This window comes from Coenobita brevimanus, chromosome 59 (assembly GCF_032717465.1).
Source record: "Coenobita brevimanus isolate Jiangsu-jjx chromosome 59, ASM3271746v2, whole genome shotgun sequence".
In the NCBI taxonomy this organism is placed as follows: domain Eukaryota; kingdom Metazoa; phylum Arthropoda; class Malacostraca; order Decapoda; family Coenobitidae; genus Coenobita; species Coenobita brevimanus.
Window position 1 is genome coordinate 23143298 of NC_137012.1, and position 23713 is coordinate 23167010.

The following is a 23713-nucleotide window of genomic DNA, read 5'->3' on the forward strand; positions in this document are numbered from 1 at the left end:
AAAAAGAGAGGGGGAAAATGAGAGTGGGGGAAAAAACATGAGGAGGGTGACTCAGTGAGTCATCAGGATAAATACTAAAAAAAAAAAAAAGGGGGGGGGAAACAAGGTGGGAAACGAAGAAAGGGATAAAGGAGGGTAATGAAAAAAAGAAGAAGAAGAAGAGAGAGAGAGAGAGAGAGAGAGAGAGAGAGAGAGAGAGAGAGAGAGAGAGAGAGAGAGAGAGAGAGAGAAATGGAGTTAGAGCAAAGAGTAGAAGACAGGGGGAAATGCAAGTAGGAGAGGGAAGACAACGAGGAGAAAAGAGAAAAATCTGGAGGTAACGAAGTGAAGATGTGAAAATAAGGAACGAGGATGTGAGGAGGAAACAAAGGAGAGTGGAAAAAGAAGGCAGGAAAAGCTGAGGAAAAAAGAAAACCAGGAAAAAGACAGAAAATGGAGGATGAAACACAAGAAGTGGTGAAATTAAAGAAACAGTTGACGGGAGACACAAGAAAAATGAGAAATGGGAAAGAGGAGAAAAGAGGAAACAAACGGATATAAAAAGGAAAATAAAACAAGGGAAAAAAAAACTTTGCCAAAAGAGAGGAGGAAGAGAAAATAGGAACAGTACCGGAAGTCTGGAAACAGTGACGGGAGATATTTAGAGAGAGAGAGAGAGAGAGAGAGAGAGAGAGAGAGAGAGAGAGAGAGGCCGGTGGGCAGTAAAGAGGGGAAACAGAAGGAAAAGAGAAGTGGAAAAGAGAGAGAGAGGGGAGAGTGAGGGGAGTCATGTAGATGTTATGATCGGCCTGGGTTCCCTAAGGTGCCATTCCAACCCGCTTCATCTACACTCCCAGACGACCCTCTCTCTCTCTCTCTCTCTCTCTCTCTCTGGGTCTGGCTGTCTCTCTCTCTCTCTCTTGCTGTGTGTGTGTGTGTGTGTGTGTGTGTGTGTGTGTGTGTGTGTGTGTGTGTGTGTGTGTGTGTGTGTGTGTGTGTGTGTGTGTGTGTGTGTGTGTGTCTGTCTGTCTGTCTGTCTGTCTGTCTGTCTGTCTGTCTGTCTGTCTCTCTCTCTCTCTTTCTCTCTCTCTCTCTCCACCCAAGTAGTTAATTTTTACAGGGCAGTATCGAAGTAATAAGCACATGATTTCATTACTCGGCCAATGGTAGTTAAAACACGGGATTAAATTGAGAAAAAAAAAAACATGAAGATCTTTGACTCATTTTCTGCTGTTTTACGTATATTCTCGTTTTTATTTTTATTTTGTGTACGGCAGATAGTGAGTTTTTTTTCTTGATTATTACTCTGTTTGGAACTGAAGATTACACACACACACACACACACACTGAATTTCTTATCATAGTTTTTATGCCTATCTCGTCTACTTTTCCTGTCTCGCCGTCTTCATTTCTTTCTTTCTTTCCCAGTGAACTGCCTTCTTTGTATTTAATTCTTGCTGACGTGAGGCGATTTATATTCTACTTAGGCCTGTAAAAATTACCATGCTTGACGAGCTGGCTGAGAATATGAAGACATTATTTTCAGGTCATGGAATTATGCTCATAATTTCCCAGCACCTTGCACTAATTCTCTCTTGACAAAACACACACACACACACACACACACACACACACACACACACACAGCCATCCCTCTTGCCCTTCTCGTCTCCCTACTTCCTCCTCCCGTCTCTCCACTCCCTCCCTCCCTCCTACAAATCCCTCCTCTCCAATAGCTTACAGCCGAAGTTTCTAAGCATCTTTTTAACAGCCAACTCCCAATACTTCCTGGTGACATTTTTTTTTAAACCAGAAAAAATTTTACGTAGAAGCTAAAAGATGTGAAACGGGAAATGAAGAAATGAATGAATACGATATGAATCCATGTGAAAAACCATGAATGTGAAAAAAAGAACAGGTGTGAAAAATGGATCAGTGCGAATAGGATATGAAAATGATGATGAATGATGGATGTGAAAACAGGAAAAGAAACGAAAATATCTGAAAAGTGATGAATAATTACTAAACCAAAATAATGAATAATGATGAATGTAGGAACAAGAAAATGGGACGAAGAATGGCTAGTGTTGAATCAGAAGTGATAAAAAATGTAGAATGATGAATGAAGAGATAGAAATATGATCAATTAAGAAAAAGTAAGAGGAAAACAAACTGGAAAGAAGAAAATTTAACATACTGTAGAGTTACAAGTCAAAATTTAAGAAAAAAAAAGATATATGGGAACGGGAAAAATTGAAAGGAAAATTTAAAAAGCCGGAGAATTTAGAGGACATGTGAAAAATAATATGTCGAAATAGGAAGAGGATGGTAGGAAAACATGAAAAGCAACAAGACATGAAAAAAAAAAAAAAAAGCGTGGAAAAGCTGAAAATTGCTACAAATGGACCACTAAATACTCGTACTATAAATGGGAAGGAAAAAACTTAATAGCAGAATGGAGAAACAACTGGAAATCTAGGAAAAAACTGGAGAGGAAGGAAATTAAAAAAAAAATGGTGAGAGCGACGAGTAGGAAAATCAAGTGTATGGCAGCAAAAGAAGAGATTAAAAAAAAAAAAATAAACAGGAAAATGAAAGGAAGAAAGTGTAAAGCAAGATTGAAAAGACACATGAAGAAAACTGTCAGAAAAGAAGAGTATGAAAACTTACATAATAATAAAACAAAACTGAAAAGAAAGAGAAAAATAACAAAAGGATAAAGGGAGGGAAAGAATCTGATATATGAGGTGAGAATAAAAAATGAAAATAAAACTAGGGGGGAAGAAAGGACGATCAGAAGAGGGAAGAAAGCAAGAATAAAAATGAAAGAGGGAGATGGTGAAAGGGGAATGAAGGGAAGGAGTAGGAGGAGAGGAATACCAAGAAAGGATAGGAAAAATCAGGCAAGGGGAGAGGGAGAGATGAATGAAAGGGAAATAGAAAGAGTGGGAGGCAGAAAAGAAAGCAAAAAGAAAGAAACAAAGGTATGGAAGGAAACAGAAGGGAGGCAAAGTAAAAAAAAAAAAAAAAAAAGTTGATTGAGTAACAGGAGAAAATAAGGAGAAATGAAGGAAGGACGAAAAGGATGGAGAAAAGTAACAGAAAGGAGTGACAGGAAAGAGAATGGAATGAAGGATGGATAATGAAAAAAAATAAGGATGAACAGAATGAAAAAAAAAAAAAGAGGAGGAGGAGTTAGGGAGAAAAAAGGATGAAGAGAAGAAGAGAAAGGAGAAAATAACGGACATGATTGAGAGGAAAGATAATGAAGAACAGAAAGGAGTGTGAGAGACTACGAGGCAAAAAAGGAGGGAGAGATAAAGAAGAGGCGGAGGAGAGATACAGAGGAGGCAGAGGAAGAGATAAAGAAGAGGAGGAGGGAGAGATAAAGAAGAGGAGGAGGTGGAGTAAGGAGAGAGAAGTGGAGGGTGGGTGGGTGGGTGCAGGACACATCATTAGGTGGAGGTAATGATAGTTGCAGACATCTTGAGCCAGGTCGTTTAGTGCCCCTCCCTCCCTACCTCTCTCCCACCTTGCCCCTCTCCCTCCCATCCTACCTCCTTCACTCCCTACCTGTGTCCTTCCCCCTCCCTCCTACCCCGTCCTACTTCCCTTTCTCCCTCCAGCATCCCTCCTTCTAGCCTTTCACCCCCCCTCCTCCTCTTGTCTTTACTGAAACCCTTATCCTGCCTTCTGTGCTACCTCCCTTCTAACCTGCCTCTCTACCTCGTATCTCCATACCTGTATTCTACTTTCTACTTCCTAGGTTCCTTTTACACTTGCCTCCCTACCTATGTCCTTACTCCTTCCTTCCTGTCTTTCTTCTTACCTCCCTCCTTTCTCCTGCTTCCTTCCTATCGCCCAACCTTCCTCCCTACCTTCCTCCTACCCTAAGATACCTACCTCCTGTGCTATTCCCCTTTCTCCTTCCTGCCATTACCTCTTTTATCCATCTCCTATCTCCTGCCTCCCTATCTCTCTCCTAACCCTTTCTGCCTCTCCCTCCCAGAATCTCTTCATATTTGTTTCTCCTCTTCCTTCCTCCATATCTGACTTATGTCCTTCCTCCACGTTCCTTTCCTACATCCTGCAAGCTCTCCTCTCTGTCTCTTGCATCCCTTTTTCCTCACTTTGCTATCCCTGGCTTATTCTAATACGATTTTTTTTTGGGGGGAGGGGGGGTGCTGTGTAGCGGTTGCCTACTTCTTACCTTCCTTTCGTTTATATCATCTCCTCTGTCCTTCCTCTTCATCTGTTTTATACCTTCTGCCTTCCTTCCTTTCTTTCTTCCTTCCTCCCTACCTAAGTATTTCTCTCTGTGCCCTTCTCCTGCCCTACCTATCTCCGACCTCCTGTATCCCTCCAACCATTCCACCCTACCCACCTCTTATCTCCTTGCCTACCTCCGTCCTATCGGCCTCCTCTCACTCTCCCTGCCTCGAAAGGACCACTGCTGCTATTTGATCTCCTCTGTACACCTACCTACTGCCTCCTTCCTCTCTACTTCCCTCTCTATCTATCCTACCTCTCTCCCACATCCCCCTCCCTCCCTAGCACTTTCCACCTCCTTCCCCTTAACCCCCTCACAAAATTCTTAACTACCACTCCTCCTTCCCCTCCCACATCTTTTCTTCCTAAACTCCCACCCTTCCAAGTCTTGCCCAGTCGTCTCCTATTCAGAAACAAACTTAGGATCACTTCTCGCTCGTGTCTAAGTTTTGTTACTACAAGATGGCCCTCCCCTGCCTTTCCACATATATTCCTCGTCCTTTTCCTTTCTTGTCCTGCGCATTCCAAATAGTCCGCCATATTCTAAGCCTCAAATGCAAAATTAAATAATAACTTGAGGTAGAAAAAAATACTAAGAAAGGACTGACGAAATGGAAAAGAGGGGTGAAAGAATTTTGTATTAATTAAACAGAAAAACATAATGAAGTGAAGAGAGGGACCAAAATGGAAAAGAAACACGGGATGTGAAAGGAAGTGAAGAAGCGACAATAAAGGGGAAGACTGAAAAATGGAGAAAGAGATGCTAGATCAGAGGTGAAATGCTACTTGACTGAAAATAATACTCTAAGATGGAAGAATTGCAGATTAAATTGGGAACAGGGATGAGATGGGTAATATGCTGTGTGAAGGGAAAAGAGAAAATGTACGACTACTGAGAAAAGATATAAGAAAAAAGGGTAAAAAGAAGGTGATATAAAGGAGAATCTGAAAGGGAAGGGAGAGAAAGAGATGACTGGAAAAATTTATAAGATTAGATATAAGTGGCTGATTAAAGGAAAAGAAAGAAAATGAAATAAGAGGGAAAATGTGGGGAGAAAATGCGTCTTGACTGAAAGAAGTCGAGGTAAGATGGAAGGATAAGGGGAAAAGCAAAGGAATACGAAGAAAGAGGGGACAGGAGGGAGAATGTGAGATGGGAGGGGAAGAGAGAAAAAGGGAGCGAGGGGAGAGGAGGCAGGAGGAGGGGAGGCACTGAATAAATGATGGAAACAGGGAACAAAACGAAACTTGCAGCCAATGTCATTATCCTACCTCGTTTTCACATTAGGGAGGCGACGAGGGGAGAGAGAGAGAGAAGAGAGGAAGAGATAAGGGAGGAAGGGAGGAATACGGAAGGAGATGAAAGGGGGATATGGGGGAAACAGAAGCGAAGATAAAGCCAGCGAAGGAGAGATAAGGGAGGAATATGGAAGAGGTAAATATGGAGGAAGGAAGAAAGAATGAGGAAGGGAGGAATGCAAGAGCGGAAGGGAGGAATGCAGGAGCGAAAGGGAGGAATGCAGGAGCGAAAGGGAGGAATGCAGGAGCGGAAGGGAGGAATGCAGGAACGGAAAGGAGGAATATGGACAGGGAGATGATATGAAAGGGAGAGAGATGAAGAGAAATACGGGAAGTAGGGAGGAATAATGAGGGTGGAGAAGTAGAGATGAAAGAAGGGAGAGACGGGGGTAAGGGAGGAACAAGAAGAGAGAAGTGTGACCATGGAGGAAAGGGTAGATAGATGGGAAGAAAAGGGGAATACAGGATAGGTACATGGAGAGAAGGAGAGGGAAGGGAAGGAGAGGGGAAAGAAGGAGAGAGGAAGGAAGGAAAGAGGAAGGATGGAGAGAACAGGGACGAAAACGGAAGACACAGGAGTGGATGAAGGTAAAGAAGGGAAGAAAGGGGGATTATGCAGAAGATAAATCGGCAGAACAGGGCGGAGATGAAGGCAGGACAGAGAAGCGACTAAAGAAAGTGATATGGAGGTGATGTGGAAATGGATATAGATGTATGTGGAAAAACAGGACTGGAAAGGAAGGAAGCTGAGGTAGAAATGGGTAACTTAAGAATGCATGAAGAAGAAGAAAAGAATGAAATAAAAGTCTACAAGGGGAAGATGACGAAGAGAGTGATATATAATAATGCAGATGATGGACACAAGATTGAGAGAGGATGAAGCCAGAAGAGAGGACGAAAGGATGACGAAGGGCAAAGGGGTGAAAGAAAGAGAGAAGACTGAAGGGGAGGGGCTGTGAAAAAGGGAGAAGAAGAAAAGAAGATAATGGAGAGTGAGAGGTGCATAAGAGATGAGGATGAAGGAGGGAGGTGTGAGGAGAAGGGGGGAGAGAAATACGATAAAGGAAGGAAGGGAGGCATGGAGGGAGACACATGTATTATCAATCACTTCTTACCCTCCTCTCCCTTTTCACCGTCATCTCCCATCATACACATTTACCTCACATTTCTTTTATTCCCTCGTCGTCTTTCTAATTCGAACGTCGTTTACATAGTTTCGTTCAGCACATTAATTCTTGGGATTAGAGTCTCAGATGTTCAATTTTGGCACCTGTAAAGGCGATTTTGCTCAGCTGAAAAAAAAAAAAACTGACCTCTAGAGCTTTAAACCGATTGATAATGGTCGCAGGTATGTAGTAGTAGTAGTAGTAGTAGTCGTAGTAATAGTAGTAGTCGTAGTAGTAGTCGTAGTAGTAGTCGTAGTAGTAGTAGTCGTAGTAGTACCGTAGTCGTAGTAGCACCGTAGTAGTAGTAGTAGTAGTAATGAAAATACTACTAATAATTAAACAACAACAACAACAACTACTACTACAACTACTACTATTAACATTACTAAAACTTTCCCAGCAATGCACTGAAAAAAAAAAAAAAAAAAAAAAAAAAAAAAAAAAAAGGCCGGAGCCTATGAGAGTGGGACAACAAGCAGCAAACATGTCTGCTTAAAAAAATAAAGTAAAATCACATGGGCCAAATATGAGACTATTACATCAAAATATCCTTAGTTTGTTTTTCCGCCTTCACTTGCGCAGACGGGTACGCAGCCAAAGCAGACAGGCATTTAAGAGTGCAAATGAGGTTGTACACAGTTAATTACGCTTATGCCTTCTGCTGGCTGTAATAGGATTTGTGGGGGAGTGGGGAGGTGAGGGGAAATGGGAGGGGGGTGAGGGGAAATGGGAGGAGAGTGAGGGGGAAACAGGAGGGGAGTCAGAGCAAATGGGAGGCGAGTGAGGGAGAAATAGGAGAGTGAAGGGAAATGGGAGGGAAGGAGGGGAAAAGAGGAAGATGTTAAGGGAACGGGAGGAGTAGAAGGGGAAAGGAATGCAAAGGGAAGGGACGGAGGTGAGGGGAAAGGAGTGGAATGGGATGGAAAGGAAAGGGACTGAAGGGGAAGGAGGAGGTGAACAGAGAAGAGTGGTCAAAGGGGAGGGGGATGGGGGACTGGGGAAGGGGCAGCGATAAGGGGAAGGGTTCAATAGGAGGTGGAGATGGGAAGGGAGAGGAAACGTAATGCAATGAAGAGGAAGAGGGAAATTTGGAAGGAGAGAGAGAGAGAGAGAGAAACGGGGGTCGTCAGGCTTACACTGTACTTATAAGCTAATTAATGATTCATAGCCTCGGTAATGCACTATTGGGGCAGTAACTCGCGAACCGCCTGTGATGGAGAAACCTAATGATATGTGATTATTGTGGCAGGGCTGGGCAGGGGAGAAGGGGGGACAGGGGAGATTTGGGGGCAAGGGGAGACAGGGGAGAGTATATTAAAGTGGATGTGATTTTACTATTAATATCGTGCACAATCATTCAGAGTTAGTGATGAATGCCTAATTAAGATTTAAGTGTGCTATCTCTTGAACGAAGATAACTGACAACAACAACAACAACAACAACAAAAATAATAATAATAATAATAATAATAATAATAACAATAATAATAATTAATAATAATAATAATAATAAATAATAATAATAAACACGATGATGAAGGGAAAAAATCAGCTATATTACTCAACTAGGAAACAATATTAAATACCCCATTCCCTTCCATCTCTTACAGAACACACAGGAGAAAAAGGCCAACAGTGTGACCAAAAAAACTACTCCCTAAACTACTTAACCACTGACATGAAAAAAGAAAAGAAAAATGTTGAGACTAAGCACCCACTAAATGCACCCGATCACATCCACCGAGAGCGTCCAGGAGCCCAGGAAACTGAACCCCTGGAGTATAAGAACGAAAAGTGGTGGCTAATGGGCCTTGCTGAAATGGGAATTATTGGCGATATTATTTCCCAAAGGTTAGTGGAAAATAGGGTAGTGTTTGGTGATTTGCAGTGGAGCGAGGTGGGATGGTTGGTTGGCGGGTTGTATGTTTGCTGTGTTGGAGAATGGTGTGTGGTGGTGAGGGGTGAGGAAGAAGGGATGTGAGTGTGGGTGTGGGTGTTGGGAAGTAAGTCGTGGAGTGTGGGTGGTGGGGAAGCAAATCGTGGAGTGTGGGTGTGGGTGGTGGGAAGTAAATCGTGGAGTGTGGGTGTGCGTGGTGGGAAGTAAGTCGTGGAGTGTGCGTGTGGATGAGGGTGTGATGGGTGTGGTTGTGAGATGTGTTGAGTGAGGGATGTGGTTGTGAGGTTTGAGGGTGTGGATGTTGCGGTGAGACGTGTGGTCTAGGTGAGGGAGTACAGCAATGTTGTGTGATACCTGGTTGTTAGAGGCGGTATGGTTGTGAGTACTGAGGGATGTTGATGTATGTGTAAGGGTGCAAGGGATGTTAGTTGAGGGATGCGAGGAGTGAAAAGGTGAAGACATGTGAGATGAGGTAATGAAAGATGAAGTGAAGAAAGATGAGGTGATGAAAGGTGAGGTGATGAAAGGTGAGGTGATGAAAGGTGAGGTAATGAGTGGTGTGGTTCAGGATGGTTCAGGGGGAGGGAGAAAGGATAGCGGGGTGATGAAGGAGATGAGGTGGGTGGTGACAGACGAGTAGGATGAGGCAGGATGACAGTGAGGAGGAATATGGAGAGGGAGGTAAGGTGGTGAAGGGGGAGGAAGAGGTGAAGGGAGATGTAGGGGGGTGAAGGACGAGGAGTGAGGTAGGAAGATGAGAGGATAGGCTTGGGGAGGAGGGTAAGACTGACATACGAAGTGGTTGAGTGGGGTGATAAGGGGAAGCACGAAAGGGTGGAGAGGTGGGAGGATGTGGCGCAAGGTGTAGGGTGAGGGGTGAGGGGTAGCGTGATTAGACAGGGCTAAGACTGGGCTAATGGCGTATATGGAGGTGTGAAGGATAATGCACGAACGAGGATAGATAAGAATAATCAGGAAATTTAGGATAACTTGAACAGCAGGGAAAGAAAATTTATGTAGTCTTGAATTACAGGCCAACATGTAAATCATTCTGTGACAGGTTCATATTAATTGCTACTGCTGCTGCTGCTACTACTATACTACTACGACTATTATTATTATTATTATTATTATTATTATTATTATTATGAATACTATTATTATTTCTACAATACAGTATATCTACTAGTACGGTGATCTCAACCCACTTTTAAGTGGGAATAAGGGTCATGTTGATAATTTCTCATGTTACATCTATCATTTCTGACGTGAATACACTTTTACTGCTTTTTATGCACGTCACCTTAAACAAACAAGCCTCAACCAGCAAGCGAGGGTCCCAAAGTCGAGACCCACCCGACGACGCTAACAACCCACGAAATACGGTCTTTAGGGAGTGGACAAATTCCTCCTTAAGTGGGCCAATACAGTGCTCAGCCTCAGGGGGTCACCAAAGTCGCTTACCAGGGGGTATTGCGTGGGAGTTGCGACCTTATGGCCAAATGGAGGGAGGTATTTAGACCCCCGGGGGTATAATAGGCAGAATTGGGCCATCTGTAGGTAAGTCGGGTGAGGTGGATGATTGGGGAAATTTGTGAAGGTTCGTACATTCTAAAGAAACTGCATACGCACAACAATATGGGGAAGAAAACTGACTGACGCATGGGTAATAATCAAGAAATATTGCCTCTGATATTTGCTACTCCTCTCCATCAGCATGAGTCCCATTTTACATACCACTGTACTATAAATCAATAAATATACTGGAAAACAAAAACCATAATCGTCTTGTCAGTGATTTGTTTGATAGGAGCCAAAGACACGCTGAAGACGGGAAGGATGATTTGGAACTTTGCACAACCATCTCTTGCATTAAATTTGGAAGGCAACAACGAATATAGAAAAAAAGGTTTAGTTTCAAGCGATACTTTAAAGAATCACTGAACACACAAAGCTGTATAGTTAAAAATGTCCTTATCCTTTCAGTGCTGTGATGACTTATATTTTTATGCTACCTTCAGAAAATTCAGGTTTGGCAAGACCTCAATCTGCATTAATTTGGTGTTAAGAACAAAATATAGGCGTCATCGTCCTGAAGATATTAGTAAAAAAAAGAAAAAGAAAAAAGGAAAACCTAATGCAGTAAAAAATAATATTCACTTGTTGGACGTTATGGTGACAATGGAACGAGGAGGAAAAAGAGGACAAATGCAGACCGTGGTTTGAATTCCCTTGAGAAGAATACAGAAGGAAAGAGAGGAAGCTTGAAACCGCAATGAGAAGAAGGGAAGAGGGGAAGGAGGGGTGAAAGGAGAGGGGGAGAGGGGAGAATGAGGGAAACCGGAGACAGAGGAGGGAAAGGAGGGGAGAGGGGGAAAGAAGGGCGGGGATAGGGGTGAGAGCAGAGGAGTGTGGAGGGAGAGGGGATAAGTAAAAAGGAGGAGAGAGAGGAAAGGAGGGGAAAGCAGAGAGAAGGAGTGAGGAGAGGAGGGGAAATCAGACAGGAGAGATGAGAGGAGGGGAAGAGTAGGAGAAGGAGGAGAAGAGGGGAGAGGAAACTTGAGGCGAAATGGGATATGAAAGGAGGAAAGAAGTATGGGAGAGGAGAGGCAGGGGAGAGGAGAGGCAGTGGAGAGGAGCGGCAGGGGAGAGGAGCGGCAGAAGAGAGGAGAGGCAGAAGAGAGGAGAGGCAGAAGAGAGGAGAGGCAGAAGAGAGGAGACGTTCGGGGAGTAAACGATGACGAAAGACACGAGAGGGGCTAAAAAATTAAGGGGGTGGGGTGAAACGGGGCGGAGAAACAGTTTAAGAAATAAAGGGAGGGGCGAACAACAAAGTGGGAGTAGCAAAAGGAGACGGTGGGGGTGAGAAGAGAGAGAGAGAGAGAGAGAGAGAGAGAGAGTGGGGGGGGGGTGAGAGGCGGGGGAGGAGTATGTGCTGGAGGATGAAGGTGGGGTGGAACACTGAAAACATCTCAAATAAAACAAAAGCCCCTCACCAAAGCAGATTCCCGGCCAAAAATAAGAAGCCTGCCATTATACAGAACAAGAGGCAGCACATCCAAGTATTTCCCCAGAGCACTCCACTCCTCAGGCCGCCATACTTTGTCTCGTCTTATTGTCTGACAAGAGAAGTAGCGGCTATTGTTTACGGGGGGGTCGACAAGGAGGACGGGAAGGTTTATTTTGAGCTCTTGTTACGTCTGGAATCATATATATACAGAAAAATCATCAAACTTAAAAGCAGCATCAACACATGACAACAGGAACAGCGGCTACTGTTTAGGGAATGTTGAAAAGAAAGACATGTAGGTCTATTTCAGCTGTATTACATTCAGACCATAAGTATAAACGGGCAAATAACAAACCTATCAAGTAATAACAACACCAAAACCTTCATCCTCTGACATGAGGAGTAGCAGCTATTTGCTAGTAGAGGTCAGCTAGAAGGGCGAGTGTTTAGTCTGAGCGCATATGTTTAAAATCAATTACATAAGAATGGGTAAATAGCAAAACTAATAGGCAACATCTGTCTCAGAACTTTCACACTGACAAGATGAAGTCCTCTTTTTCATCCCCTTTCTCCATTACCTCATTCCCGTTGCATTCCCTTCCCTCACTTCCTTTCCTGCTCTACCTTCCCCTCCTGACCAACTTCTTTCTCACTTCCTCACTCTCTTTCCTAATGTTTTTCACCTTTTATTTTCTTTCCCTCTCCATCTCTTGAATTCCCTCCCTCAAATCCTTTCTTGCGGATCCTTTTCCCACTCGATCAGCTTCCTTTCTCTCCAATACATAATCATTTTTCCATCTCTCCTGTTTCCCCTCCCCCTCTCCATCTCTCTCTCTCTTTCTTTCTTTCAACCTTCCCGCTTTCTCTTCTCCTGCATTCTCTCCCCTCAAATCCTTTCTTGTCGCACCCTTCTCCCTCCCGACCAAGCTCTTTCTGTCCACCACACTCCAAATTTCTACAAGAGTCTCTAGAGAAATACGGAGCGAAGTGTGAGTGAGAAAGACATCACAGTGGCTAGACTACAAATGAAACGGCGGCTCAAAGACACTCACATCACCTGCCATATCGTAATTAATCCCAACAGCTGCCATTACTAGAATTCATTAATTACATCATATCCATTTGCAATAATGTGTAAGATTCTTGGAGGCGTGGTAGTTCGATGGTAGCGCAGCCCTCTCGTGCAATCAGAGTGCTGGTAGTATGTCCTTCAACTGGCTTGCATTTGTTCACACACACACACACACACACACACACACACACACACACACACACACACACACACACACACACACACACTTTTTTTCACAAGCATCATGAAGTTTCTATCCCAAATGTACGAGTATTGGGTGACTTTCCGGTAGACATGACTGAAGTGAGAAGTCTTTAGGTAAACAGAACATAGTTTGAATTGAAAATTGACTGATCTATATGGAGGAAATGAGGATGGAGAAATAACCGTGGAGAAACTAGTGAAAAGGAGGTGACACTGTGGATAAACTGAACAGAGAGAGATGACAGACTGTGGAGAAAGAGGACAGCATGAAGAAAATGTGGGGAGACTAATGACAAGCAACAGAATGAGGAGAAAATTGATGACAGGGAGGTGACAGGTTGCAGGGCCATTGTAGTTCAGGCGGTGGTATTAATTCTTTGTGAGGGAGGCCACAGACAACCCACCCACCCACAGCCTCATTTACGGTGTCCCCTGTCCCACCCCGCACTGGTTTTGTTTAAGGGAAGCCAGGCAGAAGTACTTGAGGGGCGTGCTTGATGGGTGGATGTCTGATTAGGTGCCTGTGTGTTGTGTTGTGTTGTGTTGTGTTGTGTTGTGTGTGTGTGTGTGTGTGTGTGTGTGTGTGTGTGTGTGTGTGTGTGTGTGTGTGTGTGTGTGTGTGTGTGTGTGTGTGTGTGTTATGTATACTTGTTTATTTGCATGTGGCATTAGGTCTGTGAGTGGGGGGGACGTAAATGTGAAAAGGATCTGGTTATGGAAGACTGGTGTTGGATTACTCTGAAAGGATAGCGACAGAGCGAGGTAAGATGGTTAGAAGTGAGCAGCTTGCATGGAGGGGAGGGTGGAGATGGACACTGATACGGTCCAATAACAACTCCATAACAAACGAAAAAGAAAATCCAGCGAGACAATGACATATGAATCAAGTTTTATATATTTTGTAACTATATTTCCTCTAACGATAGTACCATAAATAATTCTCTCTCTCTCTCTCTCTCTCTCTCTCTCACGTCCCCGTCAGCAGTAAACAACGGCCCGTGCATCAACAACTGTGTAATTACCAGGACAAACTTGGCGATACAGTTTAGCTAGGACAGACACCACTGGGATTCGAACCTGTCTCACACTGGCTGACTGGATATGGAAGGGGGAGAGACTGGATGTGTGTGGAAGGGAGACTGGCTGGATGTGGAAGAGGGAGACTAGATGTGCGTGGATGGTTAAGAGACTGGAAGAGGGAAAGACAGGACACAGAAGGGGAAGGAAGACGATGTGTAAGGTAGATGGAAGGCTGGATGGGATTCGTGTGCAATGGAGGAAGACTGGACGTGAGCGGAAGGTTAGGGATTAGTGGAACTGAGTGGAATAGGAGGACTTAACGTAGAAAGGGGTGGAGGAGACTGGAGGGCAGGATGACTGGATGTGGAAGGGAGGAACACTGGACGTGTGTGGAAGGGAGGAAGACTGGATGTGTGTGGAACGGAGGAAGACTGGATGTGCGTGGAAGGGAGTAAGACTGGGTGTGTGGAAGGGAGGAAGAATGGATGCGTGTGGAAGGGCGGAATACTGGACGCGTGCGAAATGGAGGAAGACTGGATGTGTGTGGCTGGGAGGAAGACTGGATGTGTGTGGCAGGGAGGAAGACTGGATGTGTGTGGCAGGGAGGAAGACTGGATGTGTGTGGCAGGGAGGAAGACTGGATGTGTGTGGCAGGGAGGAAGACTGGATGTGTGTGGAAGGGAGGAAGACTGGATGTGTGTGGAAGGGAGGAAGACTGGATGTGTGTGGCAGGGAGGAAGACTGGATGTGTGTGGCAGGGAGGAAGACTGGATGTGTGTGGAAGGGAGGAAGACTGGATGTTTGTGGAAGGGAGGAATATTGGATGTATGTGAAAAGGAAGAGATGATGGTTTCTTTTTACTTATATTAGCTACTTCCAGGCAAATTATGCAGCACAAGACAGATTTCTGGAGGTAAAAAGACTAGAAACAATTTTCATTATAACCATCTCACTAGGACACAAATATCGTCGTGAAAATGTTAATGCAAATACATTATGGGGGACAACCAATCAACAAAACCCCATGCTGTAATACTCCTCCTCAAACCGCAAACAGAAGGATTTAAAGTGTGGACAGAAGGGACGGGTTGTGGGACAGACGGAGGAGGGGTGAGGGGCATTTTAAAAGGGGAGGAAGGGGAGATTGGAAAGGGAGGGAGGAGGGTGAGGGTTGGGAATGAGGAGGAGGTGTGTGCAGGGGGGAGGAGGGGTGAAAAGGTAGGAGGGAGGGAGGGCGATAGCGGGAAGTGAAGCACAGAGAGAAGACTGGAGAACTGAAGGAGAGGTGGGACGAAGGACATAAGGCAGTGGTGCAAGAGGAAGGCACTGAAAGGTGGGAGGTATAGCTAGAACGGGAGGATAAGCTGAAATGATATGTGTACTGAATGAAACAGGAAAGCAAGAGACGGGGAAACAGGAAAGAGGTAGCAGGGTGGGGATGCAGGTGTAAGGCAGCAGGAGAAGGGGAGAAAGGGGTAAGGGAGGCACAAGAGGAGTAAGGCGGGGTAGCGAGAGAGGTAGGAGTAAGGAAACAGTGGCAGAAGGGTAAGGGTGAGTGTGATGGTGAGAAGGCAGACACCAGGAGGGTAGAGAGAATGGGGTGAGGCAGGAGGATGAGGGTAGTGGTGAGCGTGGGGAGGCAGGGATGAGGTAGGAGCAGGAGTGAGATAAGGTAGCTAGAGAGGCAGGGGGGAGGCAGCGACAGGAGGATGAGGACAGGGGTGGTGCAGCAACAGTAGGGTGAGGAGGCAGGGGTGAGGCAGGAGGGTGAGGGCGAGGATGAGGGTGAGGGTGAGACAGCAGCAGGAGGAGGGGAGGGGCGGTAAAAGGAGGCAGCCAGGCTGAAAGTGGTGGTGTTGTGGGTGTAATGAGGCGGGCCGCTCCCGTCCTGCCTGTCTACACCACATTTGTCTGATTAAAGGCACCACCAAACACACTAAATTATTACTACACCACAACTACACACTGACATACAAACAGTTTAACATTTTCAATCACACGGCGTCTTATACTTCATTTTAGGTGCCACCATACGAATGAATTCAGATAAAAAGAAAAAAAAAAAACTCATGATTGAAAGGATGAGGGACAATTTCCATCAACCCATTTAGTCAAGATTTTTGTGTAGTTACCAGGGACAATATCACTCAACTTGGGAAATATTTCTTTAATTTCCAAGGGTTACGGAGTGTGTGAACTGATGAAAAAAAAAAAAAAAAAAAGGGTGAAAACACAGGACAGAAAAAGAGTGAAGCTCTGAGTAAAGTGACGCTGCAGTAATATGGTTGTGACGGGGATTTGTGTGACTTGAACAGCACCCAACAATATCAGTATCATGTGAGACGGATCCGTTAATTATATCCGGCGTACTAATCGAACAAGGTGTACGAACCACAGGCAGTTAGTTCCCGCCTACATATAGATGAAAACTACGAAAAACGAGCCAATGACAAAAATAAAAGAAAGAGAAAATAGTGAAATGAAGAAGAACAAGGGAAAGGAAGAGGAACAAGAAGTAAGATCAACACTCACCTGTCGATGATGACGGGGTCTGAAGGAGTCTCGTTTCTGTTACCGCAGCTCTTCTTGTCACAACACCGACTGTAAGGGAGGAAAAACAGGGATCAGATGACGAACACAACTGAAGGTTATACTGCAGAGATTAAGGAAGAAGTAAGCTAAGAAGAGGGTCTAATTATTTTGAGCCGGGTTAAACTTATGCTACATTACCTAAGACTGCATCTGACAAGACATTCGGCCAGTTCTGATGTAGTCACGTGTGTAAAAAAATCCAGTCAATTTAAAAATTGTTAATATTGGATAGGTGGTTGTAATGACGGTATTTTGCTTAAGAACAGCTAGTTATCTAATCACCGGCACCATCAAAGGCAGTTATGGTAGCTAGCGAAATGATTTCACACTTGCATAAAGAAATAAGGCCTCAAGTAGTAAGGATAACGGTGAGTGGTAAAAAAAAAATTGGAAACTAATATCTGCATCCTTTTATTCCCTCTTGGTTAATCAGTGTCATCTATTGTATTTATCAGGTGCGGGCTTTACGTCACGACAGATTAAAGTAGGTTAGGTTAGGTCAGAGAAAAACAAATCATGGTTCTTTAGTTACTTCGGAGGGTGACATGCATACAATTTGATTCTCTTATAATAATTCCTAAATCCCAAGTCACATTTTGTTACTGATAGATATACCAAACCTATCGATCCGGTATACTTCTCTTACTAACAGCCATACCAGACTTATTCCAGCGTGTCTCTTATCGGATGTAATTATCTTCGCAGCAACACTGGTTAATGTTCTGCTGAGTCTAATATTATCTAAGGTCTACGTTCTTATTAAACCAGTGCAATTCTCTTCCTAATAGCAGTGCCTCACTTAATTCATCGTGATTATTTTTTTTAACACGCTTCTGACTCACTAATCTGGTGTTGTTAATCTGGCTTATGATTATCTGGCTAAAAGTAATGTTCTTTATGATTGTTGCTAATATTTGCATCCAACCCATCAGTCCAACGCGAGTCTCTTCATAACAGCAGTTAATGATTAATATTTATTCACCACAGGAATCTTATAAACATCTACCTTTGACTCATTAATTCAGCTTGTGATTCTCCTACTGTCTCTTATCTTAGTTATTATTTTTCCATGTGATTCTAGTGCTTAATGCTTATTCATCCGTCGCAAGAATGGTTCCAGCCCGTGATTCTCGTAGTAACATTCTTATCAGACACTTAGGTCCATCGTGTGATTCTCATACTATCTCTAATTAGTCCTTCGTGTGAATCTCCTTATCATCTCCTATTAATCGTAGTCTCCTATTAATTCGTGGGAGATTCTGGTACTGATGGCTGTGCTTGGTGGTCTTTAAAGTGACGGTACTATCTCTTACTGATCCCCGTGAATCTTTCTCTTATTAACAGGTGGCATGATTCAGATGACCTTTAAAGTGCAGGTGTTCTCTCTCACTAATCCCTCGTGAATCTGTCTCTTGTTAACTCGGGGCGAGATTCTGGTATTGATGGTAGTGTTTGTTGGTCTTTGAAGTGGAGGTACTATCTCTTAATCTCTCCTCTGAATCTCTTATCAACCCGTGGCGAGATTTTAGTACTAATGGAAGTGTTCAGTGGCATTTGAAGCGCAGGAGCTATCTCGCGTGAATCTCTGCCTGTCTCGCATTAATCGTACTGTCTCTTTTTAATCCATGGCGAGATTCGTGTCCTGTTAGCAATATCTGGTGGTCTTTAAAGTGAAGGAGGTCCACATGTTAGCGACTCCCAACAAAGGGCCTGCCTCTCCCTCCCCCTAACCTAATCCAATTCGCGTAAGGGCCCTTCAAGCTTTTCAAAGGGTAGAGCATATGACCCTAAGCTGCCTTAACCCTTTATTTGGGGGAGGGGAAGGGAAGGGAGGAGAGGGGAGAGGAGGGAAGGGGAGGAGAGGGGAAGCAGGGGAAGAATGGAAAGAGAATCAGAGGAAAGTAGGGAAGTAATGGGATACGAAGAGAGAAGAGGAAAGGGAAATTTGCGAGGGAGAGAAGTGGAATTAGGGGAAAAGAGAAAGGAGAAAAGGATGAGGATAAAGTGACGCAGTTAAGGAAGAGGGGAAGAAAGGCAAGAGGGAAAGGGGGAAGGGAAGGGAATAAGAATAACAATGGAGAATTCGGGATGGGAAAGGAAAGAGAAATAGATGAGGAGGGAGAGAAAGAGGAGAAAAGAAGAGCTTACGGGGATGGTGTGACGAGGGAAAAATCTGAAAGCATGAATGATAAGTAAGATAAGGCGAAATACAGGGACAGGAAGAGAGAAGGGTTAAAAGGGCAAGCAAATGAGAGGAGGGTGTGTTAGGGAGACGATGAGGTTAGAGTCGAGAGGGGAGTGAAAAGGGGGACATGAGTTGAAGGAAATTGAAGTTGAGTGGGTTACTGTTGAAAGGAAAGTGATCGAAGGGGGGAGGGGGAGGGCTGAAAAGGAGGCAGAGAAAAGGAGGTAGAAGAGGAGATAGGAGAAGAGAAGACAGGCGAAAGGAGTGAAGACTAGGAGAAGAAAGATGGAAAACAAATGGGAGGGAAAGGGTCGAGTTTAGGGAGAGGAGAGAAATGAGAATATACGAGGGAAGAAGACAGGAGGAAAATAAGTGAACATAAGTGGACAACCAAGAGAAGGAAATTAAAGTTCCAAAGGTTACTGATGAAACGAATGTGGAAAAAAATAATAATAATAATAAAGCCTTTCTGTACTTTACTCCAGCCAACACAGAGAAAGTCTGAATCAAAATCTTCCATTAGACGTTCTCCAATGACGCGACTGACTAACCAGATCTTCGTCCTACTCTTACGGGATGATGTCAGTGTTTGTAAGAGTTTGAGAGACAAGCCCTCAAGCCACTCTTACCACTGTCACTCTCTGTCATGCCCTCTTACGGTAAGGTAATCTCACTCCACCCCTCCTGGGCCTGGGGGTAAAATTTTAATCATGATTTTAACTCTCATTCAGTGACTCACAATTTACACACACACACACACACACACACACACACACACACACACACACACACACACACACACACACTCCTGTAAAGATACAATTAGGTAAGAACAATTAGGTAAGAACACAAACGCTTCACTTCTCACTCGCACAAATAAAAAAATAATACCAAATAAAAGCTCTAAGAGAATGGATGACAAAAGAGAACTAAAAAAAACAAATCACATCAGGAAAACCAGAGGAAAAGGTGACTGAAAGGGCGAAAAGAAATGGATAAAGGGTGAAGTGTGCAGAGAGAGAGCTGGTGAGTGGGAAAGAAAGTGATGGATGTGAGAGGGGGCACGTAGGAACCAAGGAGCAATACTAACACCTTCCTTATACGGCACCGATGGAGGAGGGGGAGAGAAGGGGAAGAGGGAGGAGAAGAAGGGAGGGTAGGGAGGGAGGGGAAGGAGGGAGAAGGGGGGAGGGGGTGAAGAAGGTGGAAAGAGGGTAAAAAATCAGACGGGGAAGAAGAAGAAGCCAGAAAAACAACAACGAAGAAATGAGGAAAAACTGGGGGAAGGTGGGGATGAAATGGTAAGGGGGAGAAAAGAGTCGAGGGGAAATAGGGAGAAAGAGAATGAAAGGGGCAGGAAGTGGAGGGAAGGTATGGAGGGAATGAGATTAAGCAACGAAGGAAGGAAGGAAGGCAGGATGAGAGGGGGTTGAAGGAGAGGGTACGAATGGAAAGACGACGAATAGGGAAGAACAAGAACTGGAAAGTAAAGAACAAGATGAACAATATCGGGAAATGTCTAGGAAGATGGAAGACGAAGGATAATTTTTAAGTTATTTTTTTCAAACTTTTTTCTTTATATCACACTCTTTTTAAAAATTTTCAACCTGCCCAAAAAATTCATTCGCCATCATCCACGTCCAAATCTCTTCTAATCATTTTCTCTTGTAATTATTCCCTTTTCATTTACTCCTCTACATTCTTTCATTTCCCTTTTCTCTCTACCTCCTTCCCTTCCTTTTCTTGCTCTCCTTCACCTCTTTCACCCCACCCCCCCAAGCCCCTGCACCCCTCCCCCCTCTTAGCACACACTGGCTTTTTGTTCCAAGACTGTTGGTGATTTATTGGCGAACAAAAAGGGAAGCGAATTGGAAAAGTGGAGATGTAGGGGGAGAGGGAAGGGGAAGGGGTGGAAGGGAGGAGAGGGAAGGGCAAGGGGGGAAGGGAGGAGAGGGAAGGAGAGGGATAGATAAGGGAGGAGAGGAATGGAAGGATGGGGAGGTGAGACAGGAAAGAAGGGGGGCGGGAAGGAAGAATGGGGAGAAGGGATGGATGAATAAGGACTGGAAGGAGGAGGAAGATTGTGAAAGATGAAGGAAAGAAGAAGAGGGGCAGGAAGGAAGAATGGAGCGAGAAGGGAAGAATGAAGAAAGAATGGAAGGGGAAGAAGAGGGAAAATAAGGGAATGGAGAAGGCGGGAGGAAACGTGAAGGTAATTATGAGAGCGAAGGGAAGTGGTAAAATGAAGGGAAAGATAGTAGGGACGAAGAACAGGAGAGGTAAGGAAAGGGGAGATGGAAAGGGAGAGGGAGAGGGAAGGGGAGGGAGAGAAAGAGAGAGAAAAAGTTGATAAATTAATATGAAAAGTCGAAAGCAATGTAAAATTAAAATGAAACAGTTCAGCAGATCAGTATTAACAAAATCAATAAAAGCAGTTAACTTTGTCGTTGACGGGGAGTAATAGCAGTAGAAGGTGGAAAGGGTAATTGCAGTAATGGGGGTGGCAGAGTACTTGTGTCCCTTAACTGGCACTAAAACAACTAAATATAATTATGTTTGCACCATTACACAACAATGGGTGAAGAAGCAGATAACAAAGCAGAGCGGAGGCAAGGGGGCGGGGGAGAGGCAGAAATCCGTGCAGAGAATGTCAATGGAGAAAGGAAGGGAGAAGATAAGGCAAGGATAGATTTAAAAGGCATATTAAGAATGAAAGGAGGAGGATGAAGGTGAGTGAAGTGGGTGGATGAAGGAAAATAAAGGTATATATAAGAAAAAAGCCTAGGGAAATGTAAGACAAAAAAAAAACTACGTTGTAAAATAGATAAATATGTACAAATATGAATGGTAAATCAGGCCGATGATGAAAAGCCTTGTGAGAAAGGTGTAAAGGGAAATATGAAAGACGGGAAACAGCCACCACTAATAAAAGGAGAAGGAAGAGGAAGGAAGTGAAGGTGAGAGTGGAATGAAAGAGTGGAGGAGGAAGAATGACGAAGGGAGCACAGTGGAATGAAGAAGGCGAGGGAAGGACTGAAATTGAGGAGGAGGTAGGGTACTGAGGGATGGAAGTAAAGGAGAAGGAATTAAGTGGAGGGAAGAAATAAGGATAGGGAATGGATGGAAGAGAGTATAGTGGAGGAAGGGAGTGCAGGGATGAAGGAAGAGAGTACAGTGAAGGGAGGGAGTGCAGGGATGAAGCAAGAGAGTACAGTGGAGGGAGGGAGTGCAGGGATGAAGGAAGAGAGTATAGTGGAGGGAGGGAGTGCAGGGATGAAGGAAGTGAAGGAAGAGAGTGTAATAAAGGAAGGGCGAAGTGAACATTGGAGGAATGAAGAGAGGGAGAGAAGAAGAAAGAAAAGAGTGAAATGGAGTGGGTGGGGAGGAAGAGGTAGGAGGGCGAATGGGGTAAGAGAGGGAGGGAGGGAGAGAATGGAAGAAAGAAGGGCGCAGGTGAGGGACACATGTGTACTGTAGAGGGGAGGACAAATGGAGGAAAAAAGGGGAGTGTTTGTGGGACACAGGGAAGGAGGGGAAGGGGTGTGGGGGAGGAACACGGACTAAGGAAGAAGGGGAGGGAGGGTGAGGTAGGAGGTAAGAGAGGAAAGAGGTGGAAGTTACTGAAGCAAATGATGGAAGGGGTAGGTAATTAAGAAAGAGAGCTAGCGGATCAAAAGGAAAATTAAGAGGTGAAACACTACAGCAAAGCGAAAAGGAAGTTGAACCGGGAAGGAAGAAAACTGGAAGGTACGGTATCAGGGACAAAACAGAAACCACTAAAAGATAAACAACAGAGCGAAGATGAGAGAAACGGAAAAGGAGAGACGAATAACACAAAAAGCAGATCGAATTGGAACCCAATGAAAGAAAACACGAACGAAATAAAAACTACACGATCAGATTTAAGACAGCACAACAAGACCACTACTCAACGAAAAGGGAAATGAAAAGAAAAAAAAAGAAGGAATGAAATGAAAACAATAGGACCAAAACACCACAACAGCAGACCAGTTGTACCATCGACCGTCAAGGGCCAAGTGGACTGATGGTGTGAAGAACAGACCATAAATTTACGTGGATCAAAGACGACCTCGAGGTAATGGCCCAGCCCGACATCACGCTACCCTACCATGTTTGCTGACGTCATGAGGTGCTGGGTGATGTTCCTGGGTCATGGGAGGCTCTGTAACACTTCGTCCTTTGCGATTTATTATGTATATCGCACCTCAAAATCCTCTCGTGTGTTATCGATGCATTGTAAAAAGCGTACAGGAGAAGTTTAAGGCGTAAGGTGGTAAATACATAGCATAGGAATGGGTGTTACGAAGCCTCCCTGTCACTCAGAATACAGACTATGGTAGGTGATTAAGTAATCCGAGATGCTTGTGGGTCATGGGAGTAAGACTTAGAGATTTGGGGGATTTTGGTGACGTCAGAGGGTATGAAGTGATGTTAGTGTTAAGTAGTGCATGGTATTCTGTGATGCTCAAAGTCATGGTAGGTCGTGAATTGAGAGTTGGGATGGAATTTTGTCTTATTTTCGTAGTGCAAGTATTCCTAGTGGTATCGTAAGGAATTTTGTGATATTCCCTGATATTCGTAGGTAAAGTTAGTATGGTCTGGGAATGATAAATAACTTCAGAATGTATTGTGTGATGTCTCTTGGTCCTGCTTGAGTCCCCCCAGTCCACGAGTAGACGGAAGTGCAACGTAACACAGCACAAGTGGCACCAAAACACGAGGTATCGAGATTAACGAGGAATTCAATGTGGCAAAGGAGTTTTCGTTACAACTTTCACTTGGCAATGTATTCTGCAAATGACACCTTATCATTAACCTGAATGTTGTTGATGTAGCTATGCCAATATTAAAACAATGTAAACAACACACAACACAATGTTAAGTTGTAATACGCAAAAAGACAGATGGGCAGACAGGACAGTGGACAGACAGGAGTGTGGAAAAACAGAGAGGGTGGATGGACAGACAAAGAAGTGGACAGACAGAGGGTGGAACAAGA

General features: G+C 44.2%; 1 protein-coding gene across 1 annotated transcript in view; it reads right to left on the reverse strand.

The window, feature by feature from the left end:
• The window catches only part of kn (EBF transcription factor knot), a 365525-nt gene that overhangs the window by 164601 nt on the left and 177211 nt on the right, over window positions 1–23713 (reverse strand). Inside the window, exon 7 of the mRNA XM_080274820.1 lies at window positions 16449–16517. Within this exon, the coding sequence (XP_080130946.1) occupies window positions 16449–16517 (69 nt within the window). The remainder of the gene's footprint in view (window positions 1–16448; window positions 16518–23713) is intronic.